This window comes from Acanthochromis polyacanthus, chromosome 22, assembly GCF_021347895.1.
Source record: "Acanthochromis polyacanthus isolate Apoly-LR-REF ecotype Palm Island chromosome 22, KAUST_Apoly_ChrSc, whole genome shotgun sequence".
Taxonomy (NCBI): Eukaryota; Metazoa; Chordata; class Actinopteri; family Pomacentridae; genus Acanthochromis; species Acanthochromis polyacanthus.
The window spans coordinates 7,277,811-7,298,074 of NC_067134.1; the positions used below are offsets into that span (position 1 = coordinate 7,277,811).

The following is a 20,264-nucleotide window of genomic DNA, read 5'->3' on the forward strand; positions in this document are numbered from 1 at the left end:
AAGCAAAAATGAAACTAAAACCACATAAAATTACAGAACAAAAAGATGTAGAAAGAGAGAAAATCAGATTTTTGTTTCTGAAACTTTAAAGTTTTTGTTCCCAGATTCTGTAAAAACTGACAACATTAAAAATAGAAACATTTCAACATTTTATTTCAGAAAATCTCAATAAAACTCAACAAAATGTTCAGTTTACAGAAAACAGTTCTGCTGTTCCTCCTGCAGGGGGCACAGCTGCTCTCTGATTGGCTCTCAGCGCTGCTCTCTGATTGGCTCTCAGCACTGCTCTCTGATTGGCTCTCAGCCCATCACCTGCAGCACTGTGGCACACAGCTCTCTGATAGGTCGGTTCTCTGACCTCAGCAGAGCGGTGACGGCGGCGGCGGCTGCGTTGGGACAGAACTTCTCTCCGACCAGAACGTTCTCCAGTTCTTCGACCAGCTGCTGTGGAACCCAGCCCAGTGGAACCTGGATCCTGCAGCTGGAGATCCGTCCGTCCTTCACCTGCAGCCCGACGGAACCCAGAACCTCATTCAGCTGCAGAGACGTCTCCACCAAGAACTTTGGCGTCTTTCCAAAAGTCCAGTTCCACCCACGAAGCTCCGCCTCCAGATGGCCGACGCCCGGAAACACGGACTCATCGGACGGATCCACAAGAACCGTCGGAGAACCGGAGCAGAACTCTGAGAGAACCAACGGAAATTAAGCAGAACACGAGTTAGAACACAGAGACCAGGAAGAAATAAACTAAACAGGGACGACTAAACAGGGGAACCCAGTGGAACTACAGTAGAACCCGGTAGAACCCAGCAGAACCCAGTAGAATTATGTAGCACCCACTGGAACCCAGTAGAACCCAGTAGAACCCAGTAGAACCCCGGGCAGTAGAACACAATAGAACACAGTGGAACACATTAGAAAGCAGTGGAAGACATTTAAACTACAGTAGAACAGTAGAACAGTAGAACTCAAGAGATATCTGTAGAACTCAGTAGAACTCAATAGAGCTACAGAAGAACACAGCAGAACTAAAGCAGAACTCAGTAGAACATGGTACCTTTGTTGTACTGCTGTGCCATTGCTTCCAGTAGCTCCTCCCACTGCAGAGAGGGGGCGTGGTCTGTCAGGTTGGTGATGGGGGACGGGACGCTGGGTGTTGCGTTGCTATGGATACCGGGACAGGAGGGGCGGAGTACGGCAGAGAGGGAGGAGCGATCGGCTGAGTGGAGCAGAGTGCAGTGATGGTAGGAGGACTGTCTGCTGAGCCTGGAGGCTGTGCCTGGAGACAACAACAACGACGACAATGTAAACAACATAAACAACAACAATGTTAACAGCAACAATGTAAACTATGTAAACAACAATGTAAACAGCATAAGCAATGACAATGTAAACAACAACTATGTAAACAACAATGTAAACAATGTAAGCAACAACAACGACAATGTGAACAATGAAGTCAATGTAAACAACAATGGAAGCAACAACATAAGCAACAATGTAAACAATAACAACAATGTAAACAAAAACAACAATGTAAACAAAAACAACAATGTAAACAGCACCCAAAAAATCGTGAACAATGTAAACATGAACACAAACAACATAAACAATAAAGGACCAACAATATAATAAACAAAAACTGCCTGAGTGACAACATAAACAACAAATAACAGGAAACAACACACAAACAACATGAACAATAACAAAAACAACAATTACAAGGAAAACAACACAGACCTATAAAACGGATCTAATTAACAGAATAACAGAACCCTTCGGACCAGTTCTACTGTAGTTCTACTGAGTTCTACTGTGTTCTATTGAGTTGCACTGTAGTTCTACTGTAGTTCTACTGAGTTCTACTGTGTTCTATTGAGTTGCACTGTAGTTCTACTGTAGTTCTACTGAGTTCTACTGTGTTCTATTGAGTTGCACTGTAGTTCTACTGTAGTTCTACTGAGTTCTATTGTGTTCTATTGAGTTACACTGTAGTTCTACTGTAGTTCTACTGAGTTCTAATGTGTTCTATTGAGTTACACTGTAGTTCTACTGTAGTTCTACTGAGTTCTACTGTGTTCTATTGAGTTGCACTGTAGTTCTACTATAGTTCTACTGAATTCTAATGTGTACTAACGTGTTCTACTGTTGTTCTACTGACTTCTAATGAGTGCTCCAGTAGTTCTACAAAGTTCTGTTGTAGTTCTACTGTAGTTTTAATGGGTTCCACTGAGTTTTGAGGTCTGGTTTGGTTCAGTCCGGTCTGATCCGGTTCGGTTCTGGTCCTACCTGAGATCTTGTAGCGTCCGTCCAGAACGATGTCGAGTCTTTCGGTGGCTCGTACATCCAGTTCTGGTCTGAGGTTCCTCAGCGCCTCGGTCACCACTTTCAAGTTCCTCTTGCGGTCGTAGGACTTCTTGGAGGTGAAGAACGTGAGGTTCAGGTTCCCGAGGTCGTGGAAAACCGTCCCTCCGCCGCTACGACGCCGCGCCAGAGCGACGCCGGCCTTCCTCATGGCCCTCAGGTCACACTCGGCCCATGGGTTCTGGTGCCGTCCGATGACCACGGCCGGCCGGTTCCTCCACAGCAGCAGGACGCTGCGGTGCTGGAGGTCCACGTTGGCATCGATCCAGTCCTCCAGGGCCAGGTTCTGGTGGACGTCGGTGGACAGGGACTGGAGAACCAGACCTGGACTGCTGCTGTCCGTGAAGAGGCTGCTGGACCGGGACCGGAACTGGGACCAGGACCAGAACCAGGACCTCTGGTTTCCACCTCTCAAAAGAAAAAATGTCCGTCTGATCTGTGACATCATCGTTGTCTCGTGTCACTTCCTCTCCTCCACATGTCGGGAACGTCTGGAATGTCAAAATAAAATACCTTCAGAGGAGCAGCAGCCACCAAAATAAAAGTTTTAAGTTTCCTAAAACATCACAAATATTTAAGATCTGAATTTTAAAAAACTGTAATTACCAACCAGCAGGAAATTAGCTATGACTAGCAAAGAATTCAAGCTAGCTAGCCAGCAAGTGCTACAGCAAGTTAATATAGCTTAACATAAAGTCAGTTAATCAGCTAAGTACGGCTACAATCAGCTAATATTGCATATTGTTGTTAGCATACCATAAGGTCAGGTAGTAACTTAGCTAGCTAGTGCAACAACAAGCTATTATAGCACAATGTTACTAGGTTAACAAAAAGTCAGTTAATCAGCTAAGCAATAACAATAATAATAATAGCTTTATTTCGATAGCACTTTTCATATAAGAAAATGTAGCACAAAGTGCTACACTCAGAGATAAAAACACGCTGCCCAAACTCACAATCATTAGTTACATTTAAAATGAAAACAAATAAAATTAAGTTAAGTTAAAAACAATAAGATAAAAAATGAAATAAAAATACCTAAAGTAGATGAAGTTAAAAATTTAGTTAAAAGTCAGACTAAAAAGGTAGGTCTTAAGTTTGCTTTTAAAAGTATTAATATTACAAGTCACCCTCAGATCTTCAGGCAGGCCATTATTATTATTATTATTAGTAGTAGTAGTAGTATTGAAGGGTATAGTAATAAAAAGATGCTTCACCATGTTTTATTTCTGACTTTGGATACTGTAAGTAGCCAATTAAATAGAGCTAAAAGCAAGCTAATAGAGCACAATGTTATTTGCTTAGCATAAGGTCAGCTAATTAACTAGCTTGTGCTACACCCAGCTAATATAGCATAATGCTAAGCTAGACAGCCTTAGAGACAATCAATAACAACACATTTTACTGCTAGTTAGCTTCAATGCTCATGTACTAGAAGATGCTAGACACAATTTAATAAAAATTTGAGCTATAGAATAAAAATCATTGATGATGACGTCATAAACTGACGGCACTTACAGGTCAGAGGTCACATTTACCTGAGCTAACCTGCAGTATCAGGAACAGTGAAGCTGTCGTCAGTGACCTGCAGCAGGACAAGTCTCCTCCTGACTTCCTGTGAAGCTGCAAATTAAAACTTGCAGACGTAGACAAACTACCCGCACTGACTGATGTTTACCGACGGAAATAAACAAACAAGCAGCCGGTAAACAAACGTCTGACCGAACACGAGGAGCGGCGGTGAAGGACCGACCTGAACCTGAGACACCGGAGACGCACCGCGCTGATTCCAGTCTGACCCTTCAAAATAAAGGAGGGAACGCCATCTGAAAATAGTTTTAATGGTTGAAGTTTTTTGTTAGATTCTTCTGAAGATTCAGCGACACATTTATAAGTAAATAATGAATAAATGTAAATCTGCAGAGATCCTCAGAGGCCGTTAATCCGTAATCAGTCAGGTTTCTTGTTTTTAGACGTCTTTAACCTGTGCTTTTATAGTGGGAAGTTAGAAACGAGAATTCCTCGTTAAATTTCACAAACTTGACTTCTGGCTTTGACCGTGGTCCGTCACTGGTAAAGATCCGGGCAGTGCTGAGAGCTGCCGCAGAAAGGTTCCACATGCAAGACTCCTCATAGAAATCAGCTACCGGTGGAGAAAATGTGTTTCTGTTGTTATAAAGCAGCAACACACAAAATAATACACACAATGATAACACACAAAATAATACACTCAATGATATACACACAATATAATAAACACAATGAAATACACACAAGGCAGCCAGAAGCAACAAGTCACAAAACAAGTCACAAGTTAGGAGAAACAAGTCACAAACCAAGTCACTAGTCAGGAGCAACAAGTCACTAGTCAGTCGGGAGCAACAGGTCCCAAGTCAAGAGCAGCAAGTCACAAACCAAGTCACAAGTCAGGAGCAGCAAGTCACAAGTCAGTCAGGAGAAACAAATCACTAGTCAGGAGCAACAAGTCAGAAAACAAGTCACAAGTCAGGAGCAACAAGTCAGAAAACAAGTCACAAGTCAGGAGCAACAAGTCACAAAACAAGTCACAATTCAGGCACAACCAGTCACAAGTTAGTCAGGAGAAACAAGTCACACACCAAGTCACTAGTCAGGACAATAAGTCACAAAGCAAGTCGCAAATCAAAAGAAACAAGTCACAAGTCAGTCAGAAGCAACTAATAACAAAATAAGTCACAAGTCAGGAGCAACAAGTCACAATTCAGTCAGGAACAAGTCATAAGTCAGTGAGGAGCAATCAGTCACAAGTCAGTCAGAAGCAACAAGTGACAAAACAAGTCACAAGTCAGAAGCAACAAGTCACAAGTCAGGAAGAACAAGTTACAACCCAAGTCACTAGTCAGGAGTAACTAGTCACAATTCAAATCACAAGTCAGGAAGAACAAGTCAAAAATCAGGAGCAAGAAGCCTTTGGTTAGGTTCTAATTCAGGAGCAAGAAGTCATAAGTCAGGAAGAACGAGTCACAAGACAAGTCACAAGTCAGGAGCAACAAGTCCAAAGCCAGAAGCAATAAGTCACAATTCAAGACCCAAGTCAGGAACAACAAGTCACAGAACAAGTCACACATCAAGAGCAACAAGTCCCAATCCAAGTCCCAAGTCGAGAACAACAAGTCTCAAACCAAGTCCAAAATTAGGACCAACAAGTTTTTCATAAGGGGATGAATCAGGAAAAACAAGTCCCAAGTCAGGACCAACAAGTGTCAGATTAGGATCAACAAGTTTTTTGTCAGTTCATGAATCAGGAAAAATAAGTCACAAACCAAGTCCCAAGTCAGGAGCAACAAGTCTCAAAGCAAGTCTCAAGTTATGACCAACAAGTCCCAAATCAAATACTAAGTCAGGAGCAACGAGTTCCAAGTCAGGAACAACAAGTCCCAAACCAGGTCCCCAGTTATGACCACCACGTCCCAAGTCAGGACCCACAAGTCCCAATTTAAGCCCCAAGTCAGGACCAACAAGTCTCAGATTAGGATCAACAAGTATTTTGTCAGTTCATGAATCAGGAAAATAAGTCTCAAACCAAGTCCCAAGTCAAGAGCAACAAGCTCCAAACCAAGTCCCAAGTTAAGACCAACAAGTCCCAAGTATGGACAGACAAGTCCCGAACCAAGTCCCAAGTTAAAACCAACAAGTCCCAAGCCAAGTCCCAAGTCAGGACCAACATGTGTCAGGTTAGTCAACAAGTCCTTCGTCAGGTCATGAATAAAGAAAAACAAGTACAAACATTTATGATCCTGTCCTACATGTACAGGCCCAGACTCAAGGTCTGCTGGAAATATTTAGTCTTGATCCGGTTTGGAGCCTTCAGGGTCTGAAGCTGAGCTGCTCTTAATGAAAGACCCCGACTACAGCCTCCACTTCCTGTCTGACTAGAGCCTCCACATCCTGTTTGACAAGAGCCTCCACGTCCTGTTTGACTAGAGCCTCCACGTCCTGTCTGACTAGAGCCTCCACTTCCTGTCTGACTAAAGCTTCCATGTCCTGTCTGACTAGAGCCTCCACTTCCTCTCTGACTGCTGCTGCATACAACCAGGATCTGGATGTCTTTGGACACCAGGTCAGGGCAAAACAAGTTCCGAGACAAGTCCCAGGTCAGGGCAAAACAAATCCCAAGTCAGGCCCAGACAAGTCATGGGTCAAACCAAGAAGTACCATTACAGAACCAACAAGTAACAAGTCAGGATGAACAAGTACCAAATCAGAACCAAGAACTATCAAGTCAGGAACAAAGTCAAAAAAGTAAAAAGTAAGGCCCAACAAGACCCAAATCAGAAGCATTAAGACCTGATTCAGGTCTTGAGTCAAGATTAATAGTTTTCAAATCAAGAACAAGTCCCAAGTTAGGACCAACAAGTCTTTGGTCAGGTTCCAAGTCAGGACCAAAAAGTCCCAATTCTAGTGCTAAAAAACTCGTACCAACTAGTCCAGAACCAACAAGCAACAAGTCCAGCAAGCATAAATTCAGGTCCAACAAGTCTCGAGTCAAGACAAGCAAGTACCGAGTCCGAGCTAAGTAGTAAAAGATCAGAAGTGACTCGTTGAACACCAGGTCCTTCAGGTCTCTACATAAACTTCTGATAGTTTTCTGCAGAATTTTTGATCAGTAAAGCATTTATTTTCTCCATTAGTCGAGTCGCTCTGGTGTCGAGTTCATCCGAGTCTCGAGCTGAAAGGAAGAAACAAAAGAGAGCAAAGTTTGTGACTTTTCAGGTTTTTCTGTTGACTCAGTTTGTGTTGATTCTGCAGAACAAACAGAACAAACAGAACAAACGGCAGCAGACATTCTTCTGCTGATCCGTCGCTGCTTCAGGCGTCTCATAAACTCAAAGTCCTCTAAAGTCCTCCAGACTCCTCCTCCTCCCAGCCAAAGGTCCGAAGACAACCAGAAGACAATGGACGCCGACAAGAAGCAGCAGAAAAGCTCCCGGGAAGTTTACTTCAGTGTCCTGCCGGATAAATACGAACCTCTGGAGGAGGACGATGAGGAGGACGAGGAGAGGAAGAGGAGGAAGGAGGAGAAGAAGGAGAGGAGGAAGAAGAAGCACAAGAAGTACAGGAAGGTAAGACCAGAAAACACTGATATTTAACTGGACGATCAATAATCAATACCCTCAATCATCTACAACAGTCTACGGACCAACGAATAACGTTTAAAATCATTGAAAATAATTATTCAGAAAAAGAAGAACAGAAATCATCTAAACGTGACTGGAAAAATTAAAAATAGCAAAAAATTAATGAAAATGATCCAAATAAATAACTGAAAACAAGGACAAATATAATTAAATGAAAGTTAATGAAACACTAGGAGTTATTTAGCAAAATAAAAATAAGCAATAAGTAAAATAAATGCTGGTTAAAATCAAATAAAAACACAAATAATAAAAAAAAGAAAGTGAAATGCGTAATTAGAAAATGCGTAATCAAATGTAAAATGTGCAAACAGCAAATTAAACGTTGAATTAATAAAGCTAAAAAATAAGTTAATGTTAAAATAGAGCAAATAAAATAATGAAAACGCTAAATGTCAGAAAAAGTAAAATGAAAATAAGAAATTTGTAATTAAAAATGTGTGAAAAACATACACAGTAAAATGAAAGATTAAATGAAACAATACAATAAACAGCAGCTCAATAAATAAATACATGAAAAAATATTTAGCATTTATTTACCTAAAAACAAATCAAATTTAGTTTAAAGTAAAACGGACACAAGATAACAACAAGATATTAAATGCAATAAAATACAAAAAAACGACTAATTCTCACATTAAAACATTAAAGCAACAAATAAAAAAATGAAGTAAAAGTGATTAAACGTGAAGCAGAAAGAAGATTTAAAGTGAAATAAAGAGAAATTCAGTTTAAAATAAACATTAAACGTGTTTCAGAGGTTAAAGTCTTTGGTTGGATCAGGACATTTAGATTCTTCCTGCTGTTAAAAATTAACCGAGAGTTTAACCTTCGGCTGATGAGATTGAAAACAAACAAACAGAAAAGTTCTGATCGACTCCACAGGAAGAAGATTCCACCAAATTAAAACCTTCAAATAGAAACAAGAAAAACAAGAAAAACAGCAGAAAGCATTCAGGAATTTATCTGTGAAATATTACAGCTTTATTCTGAAAATACCACGAATTTATTAGAGAAATGCTGCAACTTTACTTGGAAAATATATATGAATTTATAGCAGCTTTATTCTGAAAAGACTTTCACCGTGTTCCTGCAGGACAACAATTTTATTTTGAAAGTATTCATGACTTTTATTCTGAGAAGATTTACATCTTTTTTCTTGAAATATTGCAACTTTAAAGTAAATTTTTGTGACTTTATTTGTGAAATATCACAACTTTATTTTGAAAACACTGTGACATCATTGGTGAAATAATAATAATAATAATAATAATAATAATAATTTTGAAATTTTCATCATGATATAAACATATAATAATTTATTCTGAAAGTATTCATGACTTTTTGCGAACTATCACAACTTTATTGTGAAAATACTGACTTGAAATGATAGAGCACTTTAATTTTGAAGCTTTATTCTGAAATTATTCGTAACTTTATTGGTGAAATAGTTAATGTTATTTTGAAAATATCTATGAAATAAATTGATAACTTTATTCTGAAAGTACTTAATGCTTTATTTGTGAAGTACAACGCCTTTATTTTGGAAATACTGTGACTTCATGAAAATTTACAGCCTTATTTTGAAATATTGGATCTTTATTCTGAAAGTATTTCTGACTTTTTTGAAATGTTGCGACTTTGAACTGAAATTTTGTGACTTTATTTGTGATATATCACAACTTTGTTTTGAAAAACTGTGACATCGTTGGTGAAATAATAATAATAAGAGTCCGAAAATATTCATCACTGTATAAAAATATAATAACTTTATTCTGAGAATATTCGGACTTTATATGTAAAATATAAATTTTATTTTGAAAATACTGTCAGGTTTTGAAGTGTTACAGCTTTATTTTGAATTATTGCAATTTTAGTAGGAAAATATTCTTGACTTCATTCTTGAAGATTAACAATTTTATTCTGAAAAGACTTTTGCTGTGTTCCTTCAATACTAGAACTTTATTCTGAAAATATTTATGATTTTATTCTGAAAATCTGAAAACCTTGAACTGAATTCATCCAGTTAGTCTTTTGTTCTGAAAGTAATCATGCCTTTGTTGGTGTATTACTGCAGTTTTAATCAGTGGGTTGATGGGTTTATTGTGAAAGGGTTCCTGTTTGTTCTTCTTCTGTGGTAGAATGTGAGGAAGGCTCTGGGCTTCAGCTGGAGGTGTTTCCTGTTTTATTGTGAAAGTCTGTTCTTCTTCTATGGTAGAATGTGAGGAAGGCTCTGGGCTTCAGCTGGAGGTGTTTCGTGGTCGGTCTCCAGGTGATGGGAACCAGCTTCAACGCATGGTCCATGGCGGTCGTGATTCCCGCGACGACAGAGGAGCGATGGCCCAGAAGGGAAATATGATGGGATGGAAGATGACTTGTGTTTACATCCACTTTGTTTCTTTGTTTACTTACTTTATTCTGCATTTATGCTGAAAGTTTCAAACTGTTTACCTGGTACTTCCTGTTTCTACTGTTCAATAAAATAACAACAGACTGCTTCCATGTTTGAGTCCTTATGTCCTTATATGGTCAGAGAGGCGGGGTCAAACTGTCCCAATATGGTCAGGGGCGGCAGTCCTTAAAAGGTTGAAGGGGCAGAGTCAGACCACTCTTTATAAGATAAAGGGGTGGAGTCAAAGCAGTCCTTATAAGGTTAAAGGGGCAGAGTCTGAGGCTCCAGTCTGACAGCAGCTCCTCCAGGACACCAGTTGGACTCTCAGTGTTGGACTCTCAGTGCCGGACTCTAAGATGTCTCCTCTGCAGCTGTCCGTCTACTGGCGTCTCGCCCTCATCTTCCTCTTCTCGTCCTTCCTCTTCTTCCTCGACATTCTGTCCGACGCCGTCGCCACTGACACGTGTCTCCACGACAACAGCAGCATCGTGGACCCGGAGAACAACCAATCAGGATCCAGGGACAGATTTCGGAGGACGGAGAGCGGGAACCGAGACGTGAGTCCAGATTACTGCGTTTCCACGGCAACCACTATGTTTATGTACTACAAATACATGTTATACTGGGCTGTAGTGTAATTTTAGATGAGAAGTTACGATCAGAATAAAGTGCTGCAGTCATGCTGAGTCTTTCATCACCTAAATAATAAAACTTAAATAATAAAAATAATCAGCAGCAGTAAAAAAAAACACGTGGCTCCAAATAAAAACCTGGCATCAAAATAAAACGTGGCTCCAAATAAAAACCTGGCTTAAAAATAAACGTGGCTCCAAATAAAAACCTGGCTTCAAAATAAACCTGGCTCCAAATAAAAACCTGGCTTCAAAATAAACCTGGCTCCAAATAAAAACCTGGCTTCAAAATAAACCTGGCTCCAAATAAAAACGTGGCTCCAGATAAAAACGTGGCAGCACACTGTTAATGTTTTAGCCAGACGCTGTCAATGAATTCTTTCTGTCAGCTCTGAGTGAAACATTAATGATCCAGTCAACTGTTACATCCACAGGATAGCCATACTGTTACCCTAGCTTAGCATAGACACTGGGAACAGAGGACAACTGTTAGCCTACCTCAGCATGCACACTGGGAACAGAGGATAACTGTTAGCCTAGCTTAGCATAGATACTGGGAACAGAGGACAACTGTTAGCCTAGCTTAGCATGCACACTAGGAACACAGGACAACTGATAGATTAGCTTACCATGCACATGGGGAATAGAGTACAACTGTTAGCCTAGCATAGCATGCACACTGGGAACATAAGCTAACTGTTAGCCTAGATTAGCCTGCACACAGGGAACAGAGGAAAACTGTTAGCCGAGTTTAACATGCACACGAGAAACAGAAACCAACTGTTACTCTAGCTTAGAATACACACTGGGAACAGAGGACAACTGTTAGCCTAGCTTAGCATGCACATTGGCAACAGAGGCCAACTGTTAGCCTAGCTTAGCATAGCATGCACACTGGGAACAGAGGACAACTGTTAGCCTAGCTTAGCATAGACAGTGGCAGGGAGGAACTGTTAACCTAGCTTAGCACAAACATGAACAGCACAGGGAAACTGTTAGCCTAGCTTAGCACAAACACTTGCATCAGAGAGGAACTGGTAGCCTAGCTTTGCATGAATACACAAAAGTAAAGAAAACTTTTAGCCTAGCATAGCACAAACACTAGTAACAGAGGGAAACTGTTAGCCTAGCTTAGCACAAATATTGGAAACAGAGAAAAACTGTTAGCCTAAATTTCCCTCCGGATTAATAAAGTATCCATCTATCTATCTACAAATATTGGCACCAGAGGGAAACTGTTAGCCTAGCTTAGCACAAACACTGGGAGCAGATGGAATCTTTTAGCCTATATAAGCATAAGCACCAGGAGGAGGGGGAAACTGTTAGCCTAGCTTAGCACAAATACTAGGAGCACAGGGAAACTGTTAGCCTAGCTTAGCACTAGTACTGACTGTGTGTGTGTGTGTGTGTGTGTGTGTGTGTGTGTGTGTGTGTGTGTGTGTCTATATGTTTATTTGTGTGTTTACATATGTGTGTCCATGTGTATAAATGTGTGTGTCTATGTGTCTATGTGTGTGTCTATGTGTGTGTATAAATGTGTGTGTCTATGTGTCTATGTGTGTGTATAAATGTGTGTGTCAGTCAGTGTGTGGGTGGACAGATGTGTTGTCCTATGGTCAGACTCTCTACATGTCCGGTCTGCTGCTGGGATCTCTGGTGGGCGGAGCCATTTCTGACCGGTATGGCACAAACACAAACATTCAGCATCGCGGTTGTGATGACAGACGCTCACCTGGTTACCATGGTTACAGTGCTCTCTGTGCAGGTACGGCTCCCGTCCGACACTGCTGGTGTTTGTGTGCTTGCACATCGTGTGCAGCCTCGTGCCTGCCGTCCTTCCTCAGCCACTCGTCTTCCTCGCCGTCCGCTGCCTGGCTGGAGTCTGCAACAGCATCATCAACGTCAGCAGCTTCTGCCTCGGTAACACACAAACACACCTGGAAACACCTGTAGACACACGTGGAAACACATCTGTAAACACCTGCAGACACATGTGGAAACACATCTGTAAACACACCCGTAAACACACCTATACCTGTAAACACATCTGTAAACACACCTGTACCTGTAAACACACCTATACCTGTAGACACATTCAGTTCACCATACAATGACAAAGAAAAGTAGAAGTACATTTCCAGGGATCATTGTTTTCCTCAAACTTGAACTGTGGGGATCTTCTGGAGTTCTTCCCTCTATGGACTGAAATGTTCCCCACCAGTCTGGAGCTGAGCTGTTTGTCTGCTGCAGAGCTGTTTATTGGACTCACATGGCTGATAATCAGATAAAGTCCTGATGAGGGCCGACAGCTTCCAGCGGCGCTCCAACCTCTGACCTGCTCAGTCTGAGGAGGAAGTTAATCACTGGAAATGAGCCGTCAGGTTGGAAGGCAGTCCACTCTGGAGCTCAGCAGTTTAGATTTACTACATTTAGATCCACTAGTTCAGTTAGTTAGTTGTTCTGGTTCACCCTGAGATCTTCACGCTGCTTCTCAAAATGTCTTCAACATCATCACACTCCCTCCTCCATGCTTCACTGTCAGGACCATCCATCCACTGTGGTAGTCCTGGTCAGGTTCTCACCAAACATCTGGACTCCATCTGAGCTGTTTTAGAACCCCAGTACCAAGTTCTGATCAGTGCTACTATGACTCCTCCTAGACCTACTGATTAGTGGTACTATGACTCCTTCTAGACCTACTGATTAGTGGTACTATGACTCCTTCTAGACCTACTGATTAGTGGTACTATGACTCCTCCTAGACCTACTGATTAGTGGTACTATGACTCCTCCTAGACCTCCTGATTAGTGCTACTATGACTCCTCCTAGACCTCCTGATTAGTGCTACTATGACTCCTTCATGATGTTATTAAATGTTTTTTTAAACTTCCTGTGCCTCAGCGGTGGAGTGGACTCTTCCCTCAGCTCGTCTCTGGCCTTCGGCCTTCCTGCCGTTCTGTTTCAGTCTGGGGACGATGGGCGGAGCTCTGCTGGCCTGGCTCAGCCCCACCTGGAAGCAGCTTCACCTGTCGCTGGCCATTCCACAGCTCATCTGCCTGCCACTCTACCTGTAGGCAGCTCACCTGTTCACCTGTCCACCTGTCTGTGTCCTCCAGTCCTCTCTGGGACAATAGAAAGATGACCTGGTGTTCTCTGTCTTTAAAGGTCCATCCCAGAGTCCCCTCGCTGGCTGCTGCTCAGGAGGAGGAAGGACGTTCTGGAGCGTTACCGTAGCAACAGCACCAGAGACCAACGGTGTCTGGACCAGGTGAGCAATCAGAGCCACAGCATCACGTACAAAACGTTCACACAGACAAAGAACTTCCATCAAACAAAGATGAAAACTAGAAAATAAGAAAAATATGACCTGGAGAGTTGACATGAAACAAACTCTTCATGTCTTTAAAGCTAATCGCTACTTTTAGCTAACCTTTAGGTCACGTTAATCCACTTTTTTCAGCTAATGCTAGTTTTAGCTGTTACCTTAAGCTAACTTGATCTACTTTTAGCTAACCAAAAAATACTTTGAGTATTTATTTAAACTATGATTAAGTACTTAATCCATTGCATTACTTTTCACTAACTTGTACTTTTAACTAATCATTACTTTTAGCTAATCAACATTTTTAGCTAATCATTACTGTTAGCGAGCTCATATGTTTAGCTAGTCATTTACTTTTAGCCAATCATTATTTTTAGCTAGCTCATATTTTTAGCTAATCATTATTTTTAGCTGATCATTACTTTTAGCTAACTGATACTTTTATCTAATCATTACTTTTCGCTAATCATTATTGTTAGCTAGCTCATAAGTTTAGCTAATCATTTAGTTTTAGCCAATCATTATTTTTAGCTTGCTAATATTTTTAGCTAATCATTACTTATACTCAACCATTACTTTTAGATAATTATTACTTTCAGCTAATTGATACTTTAAGCTAATCATTACCTCTAGTCAACCATTACTTTTAGCTAACTTATATTTTTAGTCAATCATTACTTTTAGCTAATCAATACTTTTAGCTAACTCGTACATTTAGCTAATCATTATTTTTAGCTAATCATTACTTTTAGATAGCTCATACTTTTAGCAAATCGTTACTTTTATCTAATTATTACTTTTAGCTAATCATTACTGTTAGCTAGCTCACAAGTTTAGCTAATCGTTACTTCTAGTCAACCATTACTTTTAGCGAATGATTACTTTTAGCTAACTCAAACTTTTAGCAAACATTGTCTTTAGTAATCTCTTTCTTTAGGCAAAGCACTACTTTCAGCTAAAATTGACTGTTAATGAACCATTTTTTCTAATATATACTAGCTAACTTTAAGCTACTCATTTAGGCTAACTTTTTATTTTAGCGACGACTGAGTGTTGGCGAACCATTTAATCCATTCTTAGCAAACTAATGTGTTTAGACAAATTCTACTTTTAGCTAATCACTTTAAGCTAACTTTATATTTTAGCTAAGACTGACTGCTAGCGAACCATTTAATCCATTATTTTTAGCTAACCCTAATGATTTTTAGCTAACCCTAATTCTACATTTAGCTAACCATTTTAAGCTAACAGTTATTTCTTGCTAAATATTTAATCGATTACTTTTACAAAATGTTTTCATCTGCAGCTGCTCGACTCGGCCTGTTCTGACCTGAAGAAGGCTCAGAAGGAAGAGCCTGTCACAGACCACACCCCCGGTGACATCATCATCCACCTGAGACACCCTACTGTCCTGCTACGGCTAATCATCATGAGCTACCTCAGGCAAATGCAGAACACCAAATGCTAATACTCGTACTGCTAATACAGCTAATACTGCTAATGCTGTCTCTACTGCCATTCTAGTATTTCCAATACTAGAATACTGAGTTTATTTATGAGACACATTTACTCAGGTAAACAAAAATGAGAAAAATAAATGAATAATTTGATTTTCTTGTTGTTCCATCCTCCAGTGTAGCATCGGCGCTAACCTACTATGGGATTTGCATGAACATTGGCTCGTTTGGCGTCGGCATTTACTCTGCCCAGTTTTTCTCCGGCCTATCAGAAGCTCCCTGCCTGCTCATCCCATTGGTTCGCCTGGGACGTCGGCCAATCAGCATGCTCACTCTGTTCCTGAGCGGCGCCGCATGCTTCCTGTCGCTGCTGCTGTCCAGATATAACAGTGAGCCATGGAAGTTTGCTAGCATTAGCAACGAACATGCAAGCATGCTAATTTTTTAACCAATTTTTTAGCATTACCATTTTATACACTTTTAATTGAATCAACAGTCACTCCAAAATATTAATGCTACATTTATATTTATAAAGATTAACATGCTAACATTACCCCATATTAAAGAGAATGCTAGCTCACTAAAACTGTGATATCATGCTAATTATTTTACCACTTTTTAGCATTGGCATGCTCACGTTGCACCATATTAAATAAAATGCTGATTCACTAAAACTGTAATATCATGCCAATTATTTTACCAATTTTTTTAGCATTAGCATTCTATAAACTTTTAATTGCATCAGCAGTAATGCTAAAAATAATCCTAAGTTTATGTTTACAAAGATTAACATGCTGACATTACACCAAATTAAATAAAATGCTAGATGCTAAAATTGCAGCATCATGCTAATTATTTTACCAAAATAGTCACCAGTTTATACACTCAACAAAAATATAAACACAACACTCTTTTGTTTTTGCTCCCATTTTTTATGAGATGAACTCAAACATCTAAAACTTTTTCCACATACACAATATCACCATTTCTCTCAAATATTGTTCACAAATCTGTCTAAATGTGTGATAGTAGCACTTCTCCTTTGCTGAGATAATCCATCCCACCTCACAGGTGTGCCATATCAAGATGCTGATTAGACACCATGATTAGTGCACAGGTGTGCCTTAGACTGCCCACAATAAAAGGCCACTCTGAAAGGTACACTTTTGTTTCATTGGGGGGGTCCACTCTTCTTCAACGGCTGTGTGAAGTTGCTGGATATTGGCGGGAACTGGATTTTAGTGTACTAAAATCATTTTAACAAGATAACCAGAAATGCTAAAACAAATTACAAATGTTTTTAAATACTAAAAAAATGCATGCTAACATTATACACATAGTATACTATAAATATTAAAATATTATCTTAAGACAGGTTAATTATTTTACCTATTAGTAGCATTAGCATACACTAAGTACTACATACTATCTGAAGTTAGCATGCTAAACACATTTGTCAATGTTACTGTAATGCCAAAATAATAATCACAAATTATTATTATAGATAATGTTCAAGTATTGGCATGCTAACATCAGACACATATTTATTTATAAATATCAAACTGTTGTCATGCTAAAACAGCATTAGCATGCTAACATTACACCATAAGAAACAAAATATTACCCTGTTAAAACTGTAGCATCAAGATAATTATTTTACCCATTAAAAAAAAAAACTATTGACATTAGCATATACTAAATTGTCACTATATTCTTTTCATCCTGAACTGTTATTGATTATTGATCAGGTATTGATCATATTTGCTGCTTGTTCAGGTGAGCCGGTGCTGGTGATGAGTTTGGCTCTGATGGGGAAACTCTGCATCCTGGCGACCTCCTCCATCTCCATCCTGTACTGCATCGAGCTGTTCCCCACCGTGGTCAGGTACTAAACTACATCAACCAGCTAGTATACTGGTTAGCCTAACTACCAGCTTTAACTGGCAGGTAAACTTGTGTCTATGAAGTGTAACTAGCAGGTTAGCTAGTATTTAACTAGCAGGTTAACTAGTGTTTAACTAACAGGTTAACTAGTGTTTAACGAAAAGGTAAACTCATATTTAACTAACAGGTTAACTAGAGTTTAACTAACAGGTTAACTAGAGTTTAACTAGCAGGTTAACTAGTGTTTAACAGGTTAACTAGAGTTTAACTAACAGGTTAACTAGACTTTAGCTAACAGGTAAACTAATGTTTATCTAGCAGGTTAATTAGTGTTTAACTAACAGGTTAACCAGAGTTTAACTAGCAGATTAACTAGTGTTTAACTAACAGGTTAACTACAGTTTAACTAAAAGGTAAACTAATGTTTAACTAACAGGTTAACTTGACTTTAACTAACAGGTAAACTAATGTTTATCTAGCAGGTTAACTGGAGTTTAACTAACAGGTAACCGAATTTTTAATTAGCAGGTTAATTAGTGTTTAACTAACAGGTTAACCAGAGTTTAACTAGTGGGCTAACCAGTGTGTAACCTCAGTTCCTTCTAACCAGGCAGCGCTGTGTGTCATTGGTCAACTTGTCTTTCCGACTCGGCTCATTGGTCAACACCCTCGTGCCGCCAAGTTCCAATGGAGCGATCTCATTGGCTGCCATGTTGGTGTACAGCGGCGGACCAATCATAGGCAGCGGTCTTTGCCTGATGCTGCCGGAGACGAGTGACATCCCACTACCCGACTCAGTGGAGGACTGCGACCGGCAGCCGAGGCCCCGCCCCCCCGGCCTGGACGCCCACTGGTGGACGAGGTGAGAACAACGACCGACCAGGATCACATTTTAAACCTACGTTAGTATAGATTCAGGTTTAAGCTAACGGGCAGCTTCTGATATGATTCAGTCGCCTGGAATGCTGCTCATTCAGCCAGAAAGTCACAAATATCAGGAGGGGTTGAATCATTTTACAAGCAACTGTAAATTTGGAAACATATTTGATTTGTTTGGTCGATAAAAACACTCGGGAAGACCAAAATATTGGCCTCAAAGAATCTACCGTCACGTATAACGCTCAGTTTAACCCAGAGATCAGACTGGAACTGGACTGAAAAGCTTCCAGTCACGTTACACTGGTTCAGTCACGCTGAAAGTGGACATAGACTAGTGGACGTTTTTAACATTAATGGCTGCAGAGTGAATCATTGTTGTGTTACGTTGTGTTTTCAGGAAGCTGTGGAGCAGCCGAACCACGAAACCGGAGAATCTCCCTGCAGAGAAGGACACCTTGAAACAACTCACTGGACTGATTTAAGGGAAACGGCTTCGATAATTCCTCCAAATCAGATGAAAATATGTGAGGAAGAACAAAACAAACGAGTTCACATCATCATTTATGAAAACAGTTTCATGGTTCAGAGACAGCTGTGGAAGAATTATTCATCTACTAGCAAAAAAACGTAATCTACTATGAGCTACAGTGACGTAAAAATATCATAGAACATTTATTTTCCTTAAATAATGGTTTAAGTGACAGTCAGATCTAGCATTTTTATAGATTTAGCTGCTATCCTTTAATTATGTGGAACAACTAAACCACAAACATAACAGATAATAGTTAGCTAAAGCTAGCCATGGCTGCGGTGCTAGCTAGCTAATTCACCAGAGCTTTTATTGCTAAGGCTAATTTCCTTTACAGCACATTATTATTATTGTTATTATTATTATTTTTGTTGTTATTATTATGCAGTAAAACTTCCCAGTTTTTCCACAGAGCTAAAGGAAGCAGGGATTCCATTCAAGATGCTAATGCTAACTAGCTTAGCAGATCTAAAAAAAAAAAAAAAAAAAAATCACAACCTCTTTAACTTTGTGCAGCTTTGTGTCTAAACGTCAAATTCCATGTATTAAATGTGTAAATGAATGTATTAATCATATTGATTTAAATATACAGACCAACAAATATAAATAGCGGCTAATTAGCTGAGCATATTAGCTGCCATCTCAGCTTTTAATCCAAGAGCTCCATAGATTAAAAATATTCTTGTCATGTGTGGGTCAATTTGTTAGAAATTAGGCCAAGAAAATGATGTGAAAATAAAAAATGTGAACTTTTAATGTTTATAAACAAACAGTATTTTTAATAAAAGGTTAAAAATATGGATTTATTTAAATTTCTTTTGTGATTCTGTTGTTTGTTCATTTGTTTGCTTTTTGGTTGTCATTTTGTTTTGTTTTTATAAATTAATTCAATAAAGATGCACTTAGAAGTGAACTGATGTGTTTTGGTTTGATTTCTGCAGTTACAGCGCCACCTGCAGGACACAACGTGGAACTGCAGCTTCATTCACAGAATTCAAGATAAGATAAGATAGACTTTATTAATCTCACAAAGGAGAAATTTAACATTACAGGGCTCTTAGAAACAAAAACAAAAAACAGGAGTGCAAAAGTCACGAAAGTGCAAGAACAAGATAATAAATATTGCACATAATAACAACTACACAGTAGTGTTCTACAGTCTGATGGCAGTGGGGATGAAGGACCTGCGGTAGCGCTCCTTCTTGCACTGAGGGTGTCTGAGTCTCGTGCTAAAGGAGCTGCTCAGCTCCACTACAGTCCGGTGCAGTGGGTGGGAGCTGTTGTCCATGATGGATGAGAGCTTGGTCAACATCCTCCTCTCACACACATCCATCACAGAGTCCAGTGGGCAGCCCAGGACAGAGCTGGCCCTCTTGGTCAGCTTGTTCAGTCTCTTCATGTCCCGCTCTGTGCTGCCCGGGGCCCAGCAGACGACAGCGTAGAGGAAAGCAGAGGCTACCACAGTGTCGTAGAAAGTCCTTAGTAGAGGTCTGCACACTCCGAAGGACCTCAGCCTCCTCAGAAGGTGGAGGCGACTCTGGCCCTTCTTGTACAGAGCATCGGTGTTGTGGGACCAGTCCAGTTTATTGTTGAGGTGAACACCCAGGTACTTGAAACTGTCCACTGTTTC

At 40.0% G+C, this 20,264-nt stretch overlaps 2 protein-coding genes across 3 annotated transcripts; one reads left to right on the plus strand and one right to left on the minus strand.

Moving 5' to 3' along the window:
• Window positions 1-136: 136 nt before the first annotated feature.
• On the minus strand, window positions 137-4,255 carry LOC110970747 (lipoyltransferase 1, mitochondrial). Of its 2 annotated transcripts, none has more exons than XM_022221058.2 (4): window positions 3,913-4,255; window positions 2,290-2,855; window positions 1,058-1,279; window positions 137-683 (listed from the first exon to the last, which is right to left on the minus strand). In XM_022221058.2, the coding sequence occupies exons 2-4, from the start codon at window positions 2,810-2,812 to the stop codon at window positions 301-303; spliced, it is 1,128 nt and encodes a 375-aa protein (XP_022076750.2). In that variant the 5' UTR covers window positions 2,813-2,855; window positions 3,913-4,255; the 3' UTR covers window positions 137-300. The 2 variants fall into 2 exon arrangements, with proteins under 2 accessions (XP_022076750.2, XP_022076749.2); XM_022221057.2 differs by having other exon boundaries at window positions 3,903-4,239.
• A 2,865-nt stretch (window positions 4,256-7,120) lies between these two features.
• On the plus strand, window positions 7,121-19,448 carry LOC110970746 (solute carrier family 22 member 13-like). The gene is made up of 11 exons (XM_022221056.2): window positions 7,121-7,466; window positions 9,757-10,487; window positions 12,144-12,241; window positions 12,328-12,482; window positions 13,465-13,633; window positions 13,729-13,831; window positions 15,192-15,328; window positions 15,520-15,731; window positions 17,119-17,227; window positions 17,837-18,088; window positions 18,503-19,448. The coding sequence occupies exons 2-11, from the start codon at window positions 10,287-10,289 to the stop codon at window positions 18,585-18,587; spliced, it is 1,521 nt and encodes a 506-aa protein (XP_022076748.2). The 5' UTR covers window positions 7,121-7,466; window positions 9,757-10,286; the 3' UTR covers window positions 18,588-19,448.
• The last annotated feature ends 816 nt before the right edge of the window (window positions 19,449-20,264 follow it).